At 42.8% G+C, this 18,815-nt stretch overlaps 1 protein-coding gene across 2 annotated transcripts in view; it reads left to right on the top strand.

Annotated features, from left to right (window-relative positions):
• Nucleotides 1-6,691: 6,691 nt before the first annotated feature.
• The window catches only part of LOC126282014 (semaphorin-2A-like), a 408,361-nt gene continuing 396,237 nt past the window's right edge, over nt 6,692-18,815 (top strand). For both annotated transcript variants that reach the window (XM_049981407.1, XM_049981406.1), the window contains exon 1: nt 6,692-6,906. In XM_049981407.1, the coding sequence (XP_049837364.1) occupies nt 6,762-6,906 (145 nt within the window). In that variant the 5' untranslated portion in view covers nt 6,692-6,761. The remainder of the gene's footprint in view (nt 6,907-18,815) is intronic.

Raw genomic sequence — 18,815 nt, 5'->3', positions numbered from 1 at the left:
ACAAGTGATGTCCTGCCACAGCTGTTGCCGGAGGCCTTAATAATCCTCCATATTGTTCTACATAATGACAAACAAATCTCTTCATAATATGAAGAGGATTTATCTCTCCTTGTGTTCATACATTTTTATTGGCATCTGAGAACGCCCTTCATAACCAGCGCCAAGTAACAATACAGTGCAATCAAATGAACAGTTTATTTTTTACCAAAATCGCCCAGCAATTGTCATGTTTCAGCAGCAGTTACATGTTAGGGGCTGATTTACAAGTTAATGAAAAACGTTCAGACCTTGCAGTTTTTCTCCGATAATATCGGTGTTAACGCTACATGATAACTACAGGAGCAGATATGACTGTTTTCCTGATAATGATCACATGCATACAGTGAGTATGTTGGAACACGGATTCACTGCAAATGATACAGTGCAAATTCTACTGAAAGAGCGTTGAGGCTTGCGATAATAGTTCTGTAGGTTCTTAAAAGTCGATGGCGGTCATATTAGTGGTAAAAGCCATACAGTATTTGCGATTAAGAACTTTCTTACTCCCAGAACGATATGCTTTATTACGCATGTACTGGGCTGCAGCTCTAACTTATAGGAAATCTATGGTTCAAATCCCACAATGTGTTAATTTCCCCAGCGAAAGAGCACCTTAGTCACAGTCACATCTTTTATTTTGATGCCGCAATTTACTTTTATCTAGAAGTAGCTGATCTGTTGTCCGAATGTCTAGCGCAAGGTTGTATATTTGTGTTTTGTGATGCTGCAATTTCGCAAGTGGTTTTCTGGCAATTAACATCCAGTGTGACAGAAATTGTAAGAAAATTCCCTCCTGTGGACTTTGTCATGTGGTAGAGCTATATCGATATCGATGCCTATCTTGCGTGTCCTTTCCATTCCCAGCCCTTTAAATAGCGCATAAAGAACAAGAAACGAATTTTTACTTTTCTTTTGTATTCTATTTCACGACACAGTAACCATACCGATTACATCCGCTTGTGATCTTAACTTGCAGTCACATGTATATTGTTAATGAAATCTGTCTGACAGTTACATTGGAACCATGATATAAACTACCGACAACAGCTCAGTGAATTGCAAAATGATACTCTGCTGTAAGATATCCATCAGCAGAATGAAAAGATTTGGGCTTGATTGGCGTTACTAGAAAGCCCACTAAAATTTCGTGTCATGCGGGAAGATAAGCAATTTTATGAATACAGTATTTAAAGATTCTTCCCAGTGCAAGACATTAATTTCTAATCTACTATGTGAATATGTTTAGCATCGTATACAGTATTGTGACAAATTAACCTATATTTATACTTCAAAGATAAAATTCTACGTTTTATCTGTATTACTTTATTTTGAATAGAATATAGTACATTATATACGGGCTAGAGTAACTTAAAATTTTACTTTCGGTAAACTATAACCACGCCTGAAACTGGCTTCTCTCGTAGGACTAAGTTAAAATCCACGTGTCACTCGCAGTGATGTAGTGCAGGAAAAGCAATAATGTAGCCAGCATTTTAATCAACTATTAAGTTTCAACTACATGCTATATACAGGATGAACCTCGCAGAGAGAGATAGAAAACAAAAAATGCAGACTGTTGTAGAAAGCTGTATTTGTGTGGCATACTGGCAACTTAAAGACTTTCGGATCGTCTTTAATACAGGAATACTTAGCAGTCAGGCAGTGAGTGATCTGACATAGCCTTTCCTTTTCTTTCTCTGCAATGCCAAGTTCACGTATACACGGGTCATGCATTCCTATTTATCAGACATCCATGTGAAGTCCCTGAAGATGTGTGCGAAGAAGATATTCACCGTTTCTCAACTGGAGGCAACCACACATACTCAAAAAGACACTACTCTCACTATAAAAATTAAAATACCGAAATTTGCGAACATTTCGCTGAAAATTAGGTTTATATTCTCAACGGCGCTGAGATGAAGAAATAGAATAGGAAGGGCGGATATTGCATGCATAATTGTTTTATTATAAGACATTTAAAATTTAGTGAATAGAGGCGCGTGAAAGGCTGAAGTAACCTGAGGTGTGTGATTCTATAAAACCTATCAAACTAATGGATCTACCTAGACTCCGCCACACTCTCCTTAAGACTCAATGTTAACGGCAAATTGCGCAACGGAATTGGCAAGCTGGCCTAATACAGTACCAGAAGATGGGAAATTGCAATAATCCTGTTATATATAGAATTGATGGGAACTATGTGCTCCTTCAAATAAAAATACAAATGAAATATAAACCGATTATTTATTATATTAACCAATTACAAAGTATTGGCATCAACATTTCAATAAGATATGCAAGTTGGGTGACGCCTACCTTATCGTTGCTGCCCATTAAATCAATGATCCAATACAACCCAACCTTTACTTTAGAAACACCATTGGAGAACTGAATACCACATCTAACGCTAATATGGCATGAATCGGGTTTAGCGGAGGTGTGGCAACGGTACACTTCCTATGTAAACATTAATCCCATCTATTAAGCTGTGATGCTTCATGCTCTCACCATCGTGTATGGTAGTGAGTATAAGGAGATGTAGAGTCTCGCTCGTCAGGACTTGGACACGTCCAAGCGCTACGACGTCTCGAACCAGCCGTATGTTTCCATCCACCACCAAAATAGGAGTGTCCCTTTTTCTTCCATCTCGGTATTTTGCGCCAGTGTGGCGGCAAACGCCAATCTGGAAAAATGTAACTCGTTTTCCGCCGATTGCGTGCCAATATCATGTTCAACAAATTCCCACCCCGGAATGTCGTCAGTCACTGGGCGATCAGAGCACAGCTTCCTCGCTGTTTTCTCCCAGAAATTCTCGTCTGATGTCAGCCGGCGATGAGGGAATCAGGGTCTAGTTTAAGAATTCCAAATTTCCCGAGCTTAAACCAAATTTCAAGACTTCTACTTTTGCGCCCATTAATTGTGGTGTCGCAACAACCGCTTCAAACTGTTGTCATCGGCTATCTCAGTAGGCGAATTGTGCCATAGGCGCTAACCCCGACTTAGTGAAAAAGGTTCCGTTAGCTTCCGTCGGTGGCCATTTGACGAACGCAAGCTGAGCGCCCATGACAAACCAGTCACATTCAGACCAGGGTGCGAGTTGTGCATTTCTCACACATTCACAGGCTGGAACTATTAGGCTCTTTACCGACGACAACTATCACCGGTCATGACAAGGGGCAGATAAATTTAGTATAATTGGAAGGAGGCTTGCCAGAGAGCTTTAGTCTTAGACAATCTTCCACTTACAACAGAACTCTGAGCGGCAGTTGTCCTACTGAACCACTGTAGTGGTCCTACAAGTATTTTTCAAAAGAAAAAAAAGAAGAAAGAGAAAAAGAAAACTACCAACCATCAAGACTGGTCATGGCACCCATGTAAAACACTGAAATGTTCAGCAGTGAATGGTGTAACAGGGATGAAAGCACAATAAACAATAAACACTCCACCTTCTGCCACAGGACAGCCCTTTTCTGCACGTAATTGGAATAAATATAAACGGACCTAAAGTTGATAGTACACAGTATCTGCACCACCAAACATAAGAAGTACAAAAATATCAAGGTAACCACGAATGGCTGCTAATACAATTTCTAATTGCTTAGAGTTACAGTTGAACACAAAGTTATCAGCTAGGATTATGGCCTCATTTCATGTTTACTTATCTGCAAATACGTGTACAGTGTATGAAGGTGGCACAAGCTCTACTGATACGAATTCACAATTGAAACTATTCTTGTTTAATTAAGTTACAAGAGTTAAATTAAGTTACAAGAGAAAACCGATAGAAAAATTTTCTTATGAGTGGTAAGGTCTATTGATTACTGAAACACCTGATACATATGATCTAATGTCACTGGATTGATAAGCATAAAGAATGATTTGGTCGTTAGATTGGTTACAGGAACATGATGAACAAGTCTTGGAAAATGAAGTTAGATGTGAACAAAATCGGTTTGTCTTAAGTGCATTACTGAGTGAAATGTGATACAGGTCACATCATGTAGAGTTAAGATGTGGAAATATAAATAACGTCAGGCAAGTTATCTAGCATGTAACAGTGAAATATCGCAGATGTGACTATGATTGTTCACATGATATGAGGTAGGTAAATAAAACATTATTAAACTAATATTGTAAAGACATCGTAGGTTACATCAAATGGCTCTGAGCACTATGCGACTTAACTTCTGAGGCCATCAATATCCTAGAACGTAGAACTAATTAAAACTAACTAACCTACGGACATCACACACATCCATGCCCGAGGCAGGATTCGAACCTTGCGACCGTAGCGGTCGCCCGGCTACAGACTGCAGCGCCTAGAACTGCACGGCCACTTCTGCCGGCCGTAGGTTACATCCAACCATACAGAAAGCATACAATAGTAAAGCAAATACTGAAGCAAATTATTTTTTACAATATGGATATGAAATGGTCACATTGCCTGCTGCCTTTACCAGGAGTGGTATCTTCAACCTAAACCACCCCACGTGTGGGCTACAGAGAATCCTCATGGTATGGTGGCAGCAAACCATCAGCACCAGTTTAAACAATCGGCCTTAGTGTGTGGGCGGTGATTATTGGCGAGCGTGTTGCGAAACCATCTACTTTCACGTGTTCACCTACAAGTGACGCTGCATAACCTGCTTTAGACGTGCCTTTAGCAGCAGGAAAGGTAATGTCTCTACTGCATGATTGTGCTCAGGAAGGTATTTTCCGTATACAACTATTGCCAAAACGCCAACCCTTCGGGACTCACTGCTCAGGATCATCTCTATCCAGTCATACCTGTCAAATTGCGAGAAATCAAGACTCACAGATCTAATTGGGCCCCTCCCCAGACCTAGGTCTGGCTTCTGTTTTATAATAATGGTGACGAAACTGACGTTCAAGTTTGTAACACAGACGCTGGAGCGTAAGGAGACAGGACTGATGGTCTGTGTAGTACTATGCAAAGATTTCCTCCAACAGGTAGGACACATCGACAATGTCATATCAGACAATGTCCTGCAGTTCAAATCCCAGAAGTGGAAAGACAACTTCGAACTAAGCGAAAGCACACCAGTCTTCAAATCAGCTTATCATTCAGCATCACATTGCGCGAAACAGCACACGTCCTGGGACCTCTGTATTATGGACATACATGATGTGATGGATGAGTCAGCACAATGAACGACATTGTTGCCTCCCCCACCGTGCTCAAGAACTAACATCTACTGGGTAAACTGACGGCGATTGTGGATTATCCACCCACAGGGCGACAACGTCATTCCGAGATAGTGGACCGAGCATCGCGCATGTTCCGGGAGGTGGCCCTCAAAAGAGCAATGATTTGGCAGTATCAGGAGGAGGAAAAAATTGCTGAAATCCTCCCGCCTTTTCAATCGACAAAAACGTGTATGCCACAAATTTTTCCCGGCATGCAATGGTCTTTTATGCACCAGACGGTTTGAATATCCGAAGGTGTATGAACTGGAGACAATGAAGAAAAGGAAACAATTGGGAATTCACCAAAACAACCAACTAAAACCATTCATCGAATAGTATAGCATTAGATTGTAGAAATATACAGTCTACCGTAGTAACGGTAAGCAGTTAATTTAGTGATTTTCATTGTTGTACAAGGAATTGGGTCAGTGGATTATTGTTAGATAATCGGTGTAAATAGAGTTGTGTGGAGAAAAGGAAAAAAATGGATGGTCAGGTTATCTGTCTACATGCAAGAGCAGGGCAGATGGTAATGGAAATATTGATGGCTAAGTTCAAAAATGGTTCGAATGTCTCTGAGCACTATGTGACTTAACATCTAAGATCATCAGTACCCTAAAACTTAGAGCTACTTAAACCTAAGTAACCTAAGGACATCACACACATCTATGCCCGAGACAGGATTCGAACCTGCGACCGTAGCAGTCGCGCGGTTCCGGACTGAAGCGCCTAGAACCGCTCGACTACCGCAGCCGGCAATTCCAGTAACAGTCCACTGTTTTGTACAACGGCTTAGGTTAAGACATTTACTAACCAGATCTTAACACATACTCTATTTAGATTCCTCCAGAACAAAGTCAGAGCCAAAGATGAGGCGGCAACAACGCAGAAGAATACGTGCATTTTTCTGTCTTTAACCGCATGACTTTCATTTACAGGGCCTAGCTACAATTTTAATTTCTTTGCTAAACAGGCAGTGGCATAGTTTCCTTATGTATCCTAGTGATGTGAATGTTTTGAGTGTGTGGATATGCTCACATCTAAGGTAGCCATGGCTTCGTTAATTCCCGCCAATGAACAATGTCCAAGCTGCCAGCGTTTTTTCCACCTGGAGCAGTAGTTGCAGGGAGCATCTGATGTCAACACAGAAATTATTTCTCGAACGCAAAACTGTAAGGAATAAAACCGCACCATCATTTTTAAAATTACGTTTTATTTTAGCTGACGAAAATCACCTGTGTCTCGTGCGTAGGGCTTTTTTGGCTGTGCGCTACCTGGTTCGGCCGCCCTCTGGCGGTGACGGCCAGACAGCCAGCGCCGCCCCTCCCTCGGCAGAGGGGCGCGCCGTCTGACGCCGACGCCGGCCGACGCCGACCGAGGCGGCGTCGCGGGGCGTCGCGACGCCGAGCCGCGGGCTGGAGCGGCAGTCGCCGCGCTGCTGCGGTGCGGGTAGCGTGCCGGCGCCTGGCATGTGAGGCGGGCGTCTGAAGCCAACCACTTGCTGCCCCGCCGCCATGTGCTGGAGCTGGAGCTGGAGCGTGGGGGCGGCGGCGGTGCTGCTGGCCGCAGCCGCCCTAGCGGCGTGCGACGCTCGCGAGCACAGGTCCGCCAGCTGGGCCTTCTACCACGAGCACGCTCCTCATTTGAGGCACCACAGGGGTAAGCAGGAGGCACACGTGTCCGCGCCGTCGTCACTGCTTGTCTAGAGTAAGAGTAGCTGGCAACACGAAATGGCTGTCTGTATAAAGATCCCAACAACCGTCACTCTAATTTCAGTAACTTAGCAACCAACTATTCTGTCAAGCTCATATTGCTAATGATATTACTTTGAAGGTCTTCTTTTTACCTTATATTAATTAACATTTCAATGCCGACATACCATACCGAAGTATTCCATATGAATAACCAAGCGCCGTCGTTTTCAGTATTACTTTTTTTTATTTATTATTTCCCAATCACTAGTTTCACCTTTATTCAGGTACGGTTTGGTCTACGGTAGAAACACAAAATTTCATATTTGCGTAACCCCTTTAAGTGAGATTGGATTACCAAGAAAATATACTTACTGATTTGGTGGCGATGGGTAAATGGGAATCTGCGCATAACATATTCCAGCAGATAAACGTCCCTTGTCAAAGCTTTAACTATAAAACAGAGAATAACTGAGACGTATTTTTTTATGAAAATATATAACTCGCTTTGTCCCTAAACTGGCAACCCATGCTAGAAATGAGATGGAAGACGCAGATTATCTTGTTATAGCAAGTGGTAGAGTTAGTGCAAACCAAACGAGATCAGACCTTTACATCATAGAAATAGTCATGTATTTGTGTGATTATATATTATAAATTACAACTTCACTTATGGTAGAATAAATTTAACAGTGACTATTTTTACTGGATATTCTCGTGGCATTGGTATTAAGCATTTGTTGAGTATAAATAACAGTCAGCCGATCGTTCTCATCATCCTAACATATGTTTGCATGAAGATCTCTTGCTGTTCTGTTCCCAGCAACTGACAGTTTAATTCAGCCGTCTGACAAACCAGCAACAGTCAATTTCTAGGACTGCTGGTGCTAACATTTAATTTTCGAAAGCTGATTATTCCCAAATATGATGTTGATCGAACACGTTACAAGAGAAACTTTGCTCATATCCTTTCTATTATCTTCATGGCATCCAATTTTGTTTCTTCCCTCCGCATTCATCATAAAATGTGCTATGCCTGATTTCTGAAGTCAGTTCGCAAAGTCTGCTATTCTTCAACGTATACTCCAGCGTGTAACTTTGTTTTTAACAATGTGAACTCATTTAGAGAAAGCTGCAACATTCATTCAGTGAAGACTAGACGGAAAAACGATGTATATTGCGATATCACTTTCTTGATGCTTGTACACGAAGGTGTGCGTTATTCAAGTAGTGGTATTTTCAGTAGGTTTGCAGCAAACCCGAAACAATTATAAACCACAAGTCTTCAAACTTAATATGGAGGCTGTCTTTGTGCTACACAATAGTTCCCCACTGTATTTGAAAAATTTTTCTGTTATGTGCTATTTATTCGTCTAGTGCCTCACAACTGTTTCGGTGTCTTATTAATTCAAGAGTTTTTCTGCTTATAAATTTACTAATCAGCATTCAGTGCACTATGCACTGACGCATCCCATGACCAAGTATGTTCAGCTCGCATGCTGACACGAAAATCGTCAAATAAGTAGACAAAATAAAAATATAAAAACAAACACACCAAACATACATTCGTATCACATGCGTCTGTGTGATTATACATTATTTATGACGAGTTTACTCACTGCAGAATCAATTTTTGAGTACGTGAACTGGGTACTTTAATGGCACTTCTGTATACACCTGTATTTCAATGAATTTCGGCTTCCTAACCACGGCAACAGTGAATTAATATTCAGTTAACATATTAATAAAATGACGCAGTCACAATTCAAGCATTGGTAACAGAGACTGTCAAGTTAGTAGAAAAGTGTTCGGAACTGCAAAAAGGCTATTGGACACCAACAATTGTTGATGCGAAAGCTTCAAGGTGGCCCTCAATATAGCTCAATGTGACGTAAGTAAAAGTAAAATAATGACATACTTCCATGAGGAACTCGACTATTGGTCCAGTTTTATTTTTCATAAATCACGGTCGTAAAATGTATTAAAACTTTATTTATTTTCTACTCTCAACGAAAGAGATCTGAAACACAATGGAATACAGCTACTAAAAGGAACGTTACCTATTTTATCTACTCGATTTCCATGTATTTTGAATAAAAAGCACATTTACATAGTTTAATAAAGTTTCCCTTCTATGTCATATGGATGATCTTCGCGAATAATGTTCTCCGACACGATCGTTTTCAGATGCTATTATAATAAAAGGTTTACGGTAGTTAAAGGATTAAAATTTTATAACACTTAATACTCAAATTGTGTTATAATACATATCATACGCTGTAGTGACGAAAATATGCAAGGAAACGTTTTATTACAGAGAAGAAATTTATTATAACAGACCGCAAACGGCAACGGAAAATCTTATATGGCACCAGCTGACGGAACTATACAGGAACAATAGAACCGTCAGACGTGTAGGCGCAACAGTGTGTAGTAGAGTCATTGTGGTTCTTATGTGATACACGACAGCAATTTACGCAACAGTCCGGCAACTGTCAGAATTGTCTAATACAGTCAGACCAACATTTTACGGAAGGAACGTTCGTCATTTGGTTACACAGTGGTATATGCGACGACCTAAAGCGAAATACTGACTGGCATTTTATTACAGCTCACATATCAGTGACATCACATGGAACAATATTTTTAGCGTTACAAACGAACTGTTACCTTACTAACAGTGCATTTTTACATAAGACATGCAAATTAATGGAATGAAGAAAAAGATTGGAAATTAGATTTAATATTATTATCATGTGATTTGGAATTGATAGTGCTCTTTCTTGTACTTTCTTGAGTGGTAATAGTTTGATAGATAATTAACAGATCTAGCAATTCAAGAAGGGAAGTGAACCAATCGATCCCGTTGGGGATTTCCTTACTGACCATCCCGCAGAAATGAATATGTGCTGCTGATCTGCTGACGAATAAATTGTTGAAGTATTGTGTAAAATACTTATAGCTTTGTAACTAATACTGAAATTGCTAATGAATGTTTTTATAACGTTACTTTCTTACGTATATTAAAACGTATGTATACCTTCTACAATTATTTTTAATATGGAATAAACTGTAGAGTGATGGAACTACGATACCTTTGTGTGGAGAGGAGAGTTAGTAATCGTTGTAACACGTTTTTCGGTTGCTGTAATGGAAGTCTGATGCTAGCCAGGCAGCGTGGTGCCTTCTTCTCTTTAACTTGCGGGAAGGGCTTTAAGATGCATTTACAGAAACGCTACTACAATTCGCTTCCAAATGGACCTGGGTGAGTAGGCTACGCAACAGAAGAAGTTAGGACAGGTGATTTCAACAACATCGACATAGAAAGAAAGAAGGACACCACAAGAACGTAACATTAGTCGATTGTACAAGATTATTCTTCTGCAGTCACCCTCCATAGCACATTTATGAACTAAATATCCCATGCCCATTTGTGCACTACATGAATGTCAACATTCCTCTAAGCATAGTATCCATAAACTGCGGGACTGAAACAGATCTCTTCTTTTCACTAACTTACAAGCAAAAACATTGACAGTGCAGTGATTACAATAAAGGACGTGAAGACATGGAAAACAAATATGTTTCATTACGCATTACTGTACGTTTCTAAGTACGATATCAAACATACTACTACATATTTATTTTTGTAATAGAAAATGCGAATATCTACCGTGTAAGACAATATAGTTTTCCCGGAAGGGGTGCTGTGTCACCCAAATCTCCCGACTTCCATGTATTTTGAATAAACAGTAAGACACATACTCAGTGGAACATTACATTCAGTGGAAACGGTAAACTCTTGGACGAAACTGTCGTAAAGGAACAACCCATCATCTGTACTCATGGGAGAACCTATCTACTTCCATTAAGAGGATTGCTGTAAGACTAGTTATCTCCAAGGCGACCACAAACTTTAGCAATTTCATGTAGGACTATCAGGGCCCAGCAGGTGTAGATCATATTGTTCACAGAACAAATTCACATCGTATTTAGGACGACGTGGAAAAAAGTAGGTATGGAACAAAATATCATCCTCTTACCAAGTTGTTATACTAAAAGTGTACTACAATAATCTGCTACTCCATCACGTCTAAACATTTCTAAAATGAATATGCACGTGCATTTGGATCCATCAACATGTATACTTTGCAAACTAGTGTTTAATCAATGGCAGGAATAGTCTCTAACATATTAGCGACTGTTCTACGGAGTCCGTGTACGGCATTGGGGAAATTATTATTGTCCAGATGGTTCGGTATGTTGTCTAATATTCATCATTCCTTGCGCGAGATGTACGTTGTAGGGAACGCAAGCGTCACTCAGCTTACACTGACCAACGTTTTTCTAAATTCAACCAACGGGTTTCCACATGAATGGCAGCGACTTTCTTCTAAAATTTTCAATTCCAGCTCTGTGAGCATTCGTGTTACATTTTTGTGTGGTCGTTACCGAACTACAATGCCTGACAATAAATGTGAACTACCCAGAAAATGAGCAGGAAACGAGACTTCACGGCTGAGGAAATTATGTGATGTTATTTCAGTGACTACAAGTGGTTCAAATGGCTCTGAGTAGTATGGGACTACTTAAACCAAACTAACCTAAGGACATCATACACATCCATGCCTGAGGCAGGATTCGAACCTGCGACCGTAGCACTGGCGCGGTTCCAGACTGATGCGCCTAGTACCAGTCGACCACACCGGCTGGCTCAGTGACTACAATAACGAGTTAAATTTACAAAGAACTTGTGATATTTGAATATTTGCACACTTGCCAGTAGAAAGGTGCACACTCTCTGGTCTGGATGCATGCACTAATTCGATTTGGGTGTCACGGAGACATTGTATCCTCTCCTGAAACAAGTATTCCCACAACTGTAGCCGCGCGGGGTTGCCGCGCCGTCTTGGGGGCGCCTTGTCACAGTTCGCGCGGCTCTCCCCGTCGGAGGTTCGAGTCCTCCCTCGGGCATGGGTGTATTGTGTTGTCCTTAGCTTAAATTAGTTTATGTCACATTAAGCAGTGGGTAAGCCTAGGGACCGATGACGTCAGCAGTTTGGTCCCATAGGAACTTACCTCATATTTCCGAATTTCCACAACTGTTAATATCCTGGATATTGAGACATCCGGATGGAGTTTTGTCCTACCTATCTATCGGGGAAAGATCTGGGAAGAAGACTACTTGAAAATCATGCAGACATTTCATTGATACATATGCCATTCGTGGACGAACATTGTCCTGTTGAAAAATAGCACAACGATACTGTCGCATTAGAGATACCACATGAGGACGCAGGGTGTAGCTGACGTACCGGTGTGCCGTTAGAGTTCTCACAGTCAATACTTCCACTGATATGAAGTCATACCCGATGGTTCTCAACACCATGGCTTAGGAGTTGCAACGTTGTGCCTCACCATAATATCTGTAAAATGGCACATCACCCCAGGTCGCTGTCACTTTCGCCGACGATAGTCATCCGTGGTAGTGCCAAACCACAATTTACTGGCGAACAAAATGCGATGCCATTCATCGGCAGTCTATATTTCCTTGTCACAGCACCACTGCAAACGAAACTGTTTGTGTTGTGGTGTCAACAGGAGCCTCTGCGTGGGATGGTAATCGCCTAGAAGGCCTGCTGCTGGTCCCCAGCCAGTGGTATGAAGTGATACGGAATGTTGCAGGGTGTCCATTGCTTATTCTGAGACAGAAGACTTGGATGTAAAGGGGTTACATTGTGGTTGGCGCACAGTACGTCGATCATCCATTGTGAGCGTCAAACGTGGTGCACTGATATCTTGACGGTGAATATGCCTGCCCTCACGTTACCATACAGTCGAACACCGGCCAGCAACGGAATGCCCCATAAATCTGGATATTGCACGATTCGATCAGTCAGATACACACACTGCGGCCATTTTCAGACTCTCTCATCCGCTCATATCTCTGCCAGGTCTCGCACGAGCACGTGGCATCTCCGTGTTCTCCACAGCATTCAATATCTGACCCTGTTCGCGCCCCTTTTACGCACTACGAGAGCTGGCAACAACAGTGAACACGGATACCACAAATGTGTTCTGGTGGCTCTAATCTGCGTGTCACGTAGAACAGCATCTGATAATCTACATACTTGCCGATAGTGCGTATTTGTCACAATTTGGGTTGACATCCGACCACGTCTTATAGGTACTTCACTCTCTTTGTCAGGCTGTGCATTAGTATTCCTCCATGTCATCTCTGATGTCGTTCCGTGTCTGCGGTCACGCTTACTAGGTAGAGGCTATAAAGGCTGGCACAGTCACGTCTACAGACCTCATCACGGTTTCATTTACAAACGCGAAGCATTTTACCCTAAATGTTTTCAACAAAATCTTCCAGGTATTTCCTTTGCTACTATTTTTTACGTATTTTTGCCATTTATAATCGCTTCATGTTATATTTCCATTTTATTTGAACATTAGGCGTCAGATATACCGCACTGGGATCTATTACTCGAAAATTCTTCGAACCAACCACGTAGTCCATTTGTTAAAGTCCCGTCTTAACCAGTGAAAGCTGTAATACAGGGTCGATTTTTGGGTTAAGAAGTAAGAAATCTGCATTGTCATCCTGAAACCACCAGCTGTTCCGCGTGCTCTCATCAGATGTGACCTGCGCAGATGTTCGAAATTTCGTGTAGGGCATTGGCGCAAGCGCTGGCAATCAGGAATTCTTCTCTACTTGCCAGTCAAACAGTGGCTATAAACTATGCTTCCACCAGCAGGAAACGAACAGGCTACATCCAGTTCGAGCTCCATCTCACAATAGTTCGTTAGCGACCATGGCTACAGAGGCGGACTGTTACATTATTTTCTGTTTATTTATATTATATCAGTTTGATATAAGGATGTACACAGTGTTTATTATAAAAGACTGTAGCAGAATACTGCAAAGATTCGTATTCACGTTTAACTACAGAATTATCAGTACTGAGGAAGAATTATTAGTTAACTGCATGCAATGTTTAAAGTTTTCGCCTATATATACTGTACAGAAAACGAAAGATTCGCCTAGATTAAATACAATTATAACAAATCTGTGTCTACTTGCCTGCATCTGCTTTTCCAAATATTGTGGCGTCTCTGCATCCACTTGATTCGACATAACCTCTGGTATTGCCAAAGTTTATAAGCAATTTTCAGAACTACCCATCAAAAAAGACATCGGAAAAAGAAAAACAGAACATACCACAAAAGACTGCAGCCACTGAGCAAATTAGAGCTGCTACATATCTGCCTAACTGCAACATCGAAAAATTAAATCCTTTTACAGCTTAGTCAAATTGAGGTAGGTGAGCCATGCTGCGGCCGGCGTTGGTGCTGTTTGTAAGTTTCCGTCCTCTGTTGGAGGCCAGACCGTATAGTTTAGCTGGAATGGTTGCGGTTGTTCGCCTTCTTCTCGTGTTGCTGGCGCCACTTGGTTTCGCAAGCGTTGCAGCAGCGGAGGTAATCGATATGTAGTAACTGTGGCCCTATCTCTCGGGCGACGTTGTTGTTCTTCCGGGTTGTGTCAGTGTGCTGTTCGGTTGGTGAGGAGCCAGGTCCGCGCAGTTCACAAACGCACTGGGACCGCTGGTGGCGTGCACGGATTGCCGAATTGAAGGCCTGTAGTCACGAGGGTGCACGGACGCGTCGTAAACCTGATCCTGCAAGCTTTGAGTGCAAATAGGGAAACCTCCACCATTGCGATGTCTCGCGATTCTCCAGTGCCTTGGGTTCGTGTTGCTGCTCGTAGTGTTGCAGAGGCGAAGAGCAGCGAGTGGAGTGCTTGGGGTAGGATGATCTGATTAGCTTTCTTGGACTTCTAATTACTATTTATTTCGTTCAGTTAGTTACTATTTCTGAAGTTCAACCAGCGGTATTTCTCCTGCCTCGTGGCCGCTAACGCCCCAGTTGCCTGCCCTGGGGGTTTGTGTATGTAACGCCGGCCGGAGTGGCCGTGTGGTTTTAGGCGCTACAGTCTGGAGCCGAACGACCTCTGCGGTCGCAGGTTCGAATCCAGCCTCGGGCATGGATGTGTGTGATGTCCTTAGGTTAGTTAGGTTTAATTTTTTCTAGCTTCTAGGCTACTGATGACCTCAGAAGTTAAGTCGCATAGTGCTCAGAGCCATTTGAACCATTTAGTGTATGTAACGGCAGTGTACGTTTCCTCGTCTTGCCGCTGCTGTCCGGTGAGGCGTCTAGTTTTGACAGCTTTCTTGATTTTAGATTGGTTGACGATTCCCGTGCTATGGTGGTAGCGATTCGTTTCTCGTTCCGGGCGCTCTGAGCAGAGTATTCTGTGGGCAGAGACCAAACCGCCGGCTCCGGCGTTGGAGTATTTTTACATCTTTGCATTTTGTTTATTGGACGTCGGGTAGCCTCATCAAGATTATCATTAGTCTAACGGACTGCCACTAGTCTGAGTTACCATCTTCTGAAGTGAATGCAAGTCTTGGCTTCCTATCTCATCACTGGTGAAAGTGTTTTTTGCTGGACCTACTAAGATGTCGATTACTGGTGCACCGTCTGTGACTGGCCCTTGTAATTTATTATTGTATTTCCTGTTTATTGTATGTTTCTAAAAATTTTTATATAATTGCATTCTTGGCATTACAGCAGGTTTAAATGATTGTGTACCTAGTGTACCATCATTTTGTCCCACCTGTATGGTGATCAGTTGCTTGTTCTTTTAAATTAACCTTTGCTGTTGTATTTGCTGTTTTACTGTATGTTTTTAATTTTTTTTTATTATTGCCATTCTTGGCGTTACAGCAGGTTTAAATGGTGGTGCCGCCAAGTTTATCATCATTTTGTCTCACCCGTTTGTTGATCAATTGCATGTCTCTTTAAATTAACATTTGCTATTGCATTGATGTTTTACAGTATGTCAATTTTGATTATAATTGTCGTTCTTGGCGTTAACGGCCTTCAGCTGTGACTGTTGTTACTTACCTTAAAATTCTAATTGGGATCATATTGGCTTGTCTTTAAAACGTTATTAGCTGTGTCTGTATTTTATGCTAATTTGGTAAATTGTAACGCACTGAAAGCGCTTTTAATTACACAGTTGTTTATTCCTTGATTAATAACGTGTGATATCTTGATTTATTGCTGAGTCTGGAATTACCATGTTAAAATAAGTGTATGTTATTGCAAAAGAGAACCAATAGTAACTGATTACGGCCCCGTTCACAATCGTAACTGAATCGTGCCTTCCTTCCAGAATGAGATTTTCACTCTGCAGCGGAGTGTGCGCTGATATGAGGAGGAGGAGATTAGTGTTTAACGTCCCGTCGACAACGAGGTCATTAGAGACGGAGCGCAAGCTCGGGTGAGGGAAGGATGGGGAAGGAAATCGGCCTTGACCTTTCAAAGGAAGCATCCCGGCATTTGCCTGAAGCGATTTAGGGAAATCAATGAAAACCTAAATCAGGATGGCCGGAGGCGGGATTGAACCGTCGTCCTCCCGAATGCGAGTCCAGTGTGCTAACCACTGCGCGCTGGTATGAAACTTCCTGTGCCGTGTGCCGGACCGAGACTCGAACTCGGGACATTTGCCTTTCGCGAGAGCACTTGCCCGCGATGGGCAAAGGTCCCGAGTTCGAGTCTCGGGCCGGCACACAGTTTTAATCTGCCAGGATGTTTCGTGCCTTCCTTAATTACCAGGTTCCAGTAAGGCTATTCACGGGAGAAATCTGTTAGGTGCGAAATGTGACGTCAGATTAACGTGAGCACGCAGAATGTTTTTTGCAAATATGAGTCTGACACACTTCGCCAAACACTGTACGATCGGTGAGAAACAAGGGGAGGGACGGAATAGTCCCACTGACCCACAGCTGCCCATTTGTGTTCCAAGCACAGAGACTAATACCATCCTCCAGTTGAATTTCTAAATAGGAACCCTTTCACTATTTGGAATCCTAAATTTACATCTAATTATACATATTGTAGTTCCAGCCGGCCGCAGTGGCCGTGTGGTTCTAGGAGCTTCAGTCTCGAACCGCGCGACCGCTACGGTCCTGCCTCAGGCATGGATGTGTGTGATGTCCTTAGGTTAGTTAGTTATAAGTTCTAGGGGACTGATGGCCTCAGCTGCTAAGTCTCAGAGTGCTCAGTCATTTGAACCATTTTTATTGTAGGTCCATACTTTTAATGCACATTTTTTTAATCATCAGTCTACTGACTGGTTTGATGCGGCCAGCCACGAATTCCTTTCCTGTGCTAACCTCTTCATCTCAAAGTAGCACTTGCAATCTACGTCCTCAATTATTTGATGGATGTATTCCAATCTCTGTCTTCCTCTACAGTTTTTGCCCTCTACAGCTCCCTCTAGTACCAAGTCATTCCCTCATGTCTTAGCACTTGTCCTATCATCCTGTCCCTTCTCCTTATCAGTGTTCTCCACATATTCCATTCCTCTCCGATTCTGCGTAGAACCTCCTCATTACTTACCTTATCAGTCCACCTAATTTACAACATTCGTCTATAGCACCACATCTCAAATGCTTCGATTCTCTTCTGTTCCGGTTTTCCCGCAGTCCATGTTCCACTACCATACAATGCTGTACTCCAGACGTACATCCTCAGAAATTTCTTCCTCAAATTAAGGCCGGTATTTGATATTAGTAGACTCCTCTTGGCCAGAAATGTCTTTTTTGCCATAGCGAGTCTGCTTTTGATGTCCTCCTTGCTCCGTCCGTCATTGGTTATTTTACTGCCTAGGTAGCAGAATTCCTTACCTTCATTGACTTCGTGACCATCAATCCTGATGGTAAGTCTCTCGCTGTTCTCATTTCTACTACTTCTCATTACCTTCGTCTTTCTCCGATTTACTCTCAAACCATACTGTGTACTCATTAAACTGTTCATTCCGTTCAGCAGATCATTTAATTCTTCTTCACTTTCACTCAGGATAGCAATGTCATCAGCGAATCGTATCATTGATATCCTTTCACCTTGTATTTTAATTCCACTCCTGAACCTTTCTTTTATTTCCATCATTGCTTCCTCGATGTACAGATTGAAGAGTAGGGGAGAAACGCTACAGCCTTGTCTTACTCCCTTCTTAATACACTCCCGGAAATGGAAAAAAGAACACATTGACACCGGTGTGTCAGACCCACCATACTTACTCCGGACACTGCAAGAGGGTTGTACAAGCAATGATCACACGCACGGCACAGCGGACACACCAGGAACCGCGGTGTTGGCCGTCGAATGGCGCTAGCTGCGCAGCATTTGTGCACCGACGCCGTCAGTGTCAGCCAGTTTGCCGTGACATACGGAGCTCCATCGCAGTCTTTAACACTGGTAGCATGCCGCGACAGCGTGGACGTGAACCGTATGTGCAGTTGACGGACTTTGAGCGAGGGCGTATAGTGGGCATGCGGGAGGCCGGGTGGACGTACCGCCGAATTGCTCAACACGTGGGGCGTGAGGTCTCCACAGTACAACGATGTTGTCGCCAGTGGTCGGCGGAAGGTGCACGTGCCCGTCGACCTGGGTCCGGACCGCAGCGACGCACGGATGCACGCCAAGACCGTAGGATCCTACGCAGTGCCGTAGGGGACCGCACCGCCACTTCCCAGCAAATTAGGGACACTGTTGCTCCTGGGATATCGGCGAGGCCCATTCGCAACCGTCTCCATAAAGCTGGGCTACGGTCCCACACACCGTTAGGCCGTCTTCCGCTCACGCCCCAACATCGTGCAGCCCGCCTCCAGTGGTGTCGCGACAGGCGTGAATAGAGGGACGAATGGAGACGTGTCGTCTTCAGCGATGAGAGTCGCTTCTGCCTTGGTGCCAATGATGGTCGTATGCGTGTTTGGCGACGTGCAGGTGAGCGCCACAATCAGG

This window comes from Schistocerca gregaria, chromosome 7 (assembly GCF_023897955.1).
Source record: "Schistocerca gregaria isolate iqSchGreg1 chromosome 7, iqSchGreg1.2, whole genome shotgun sequence".
NCBI classification, from domain to species: Eukaryota; Metazoa; Arthropoda; class Insecta; order Orthoptera; family Acrididae; genus Schistocerca; species Schistocerca gregaria.
The sequence above is the reverse complement of the archived record's forward strand: the minus strand, read 5'-3'. Positions and strand labels throughout refer to the sequence as shown.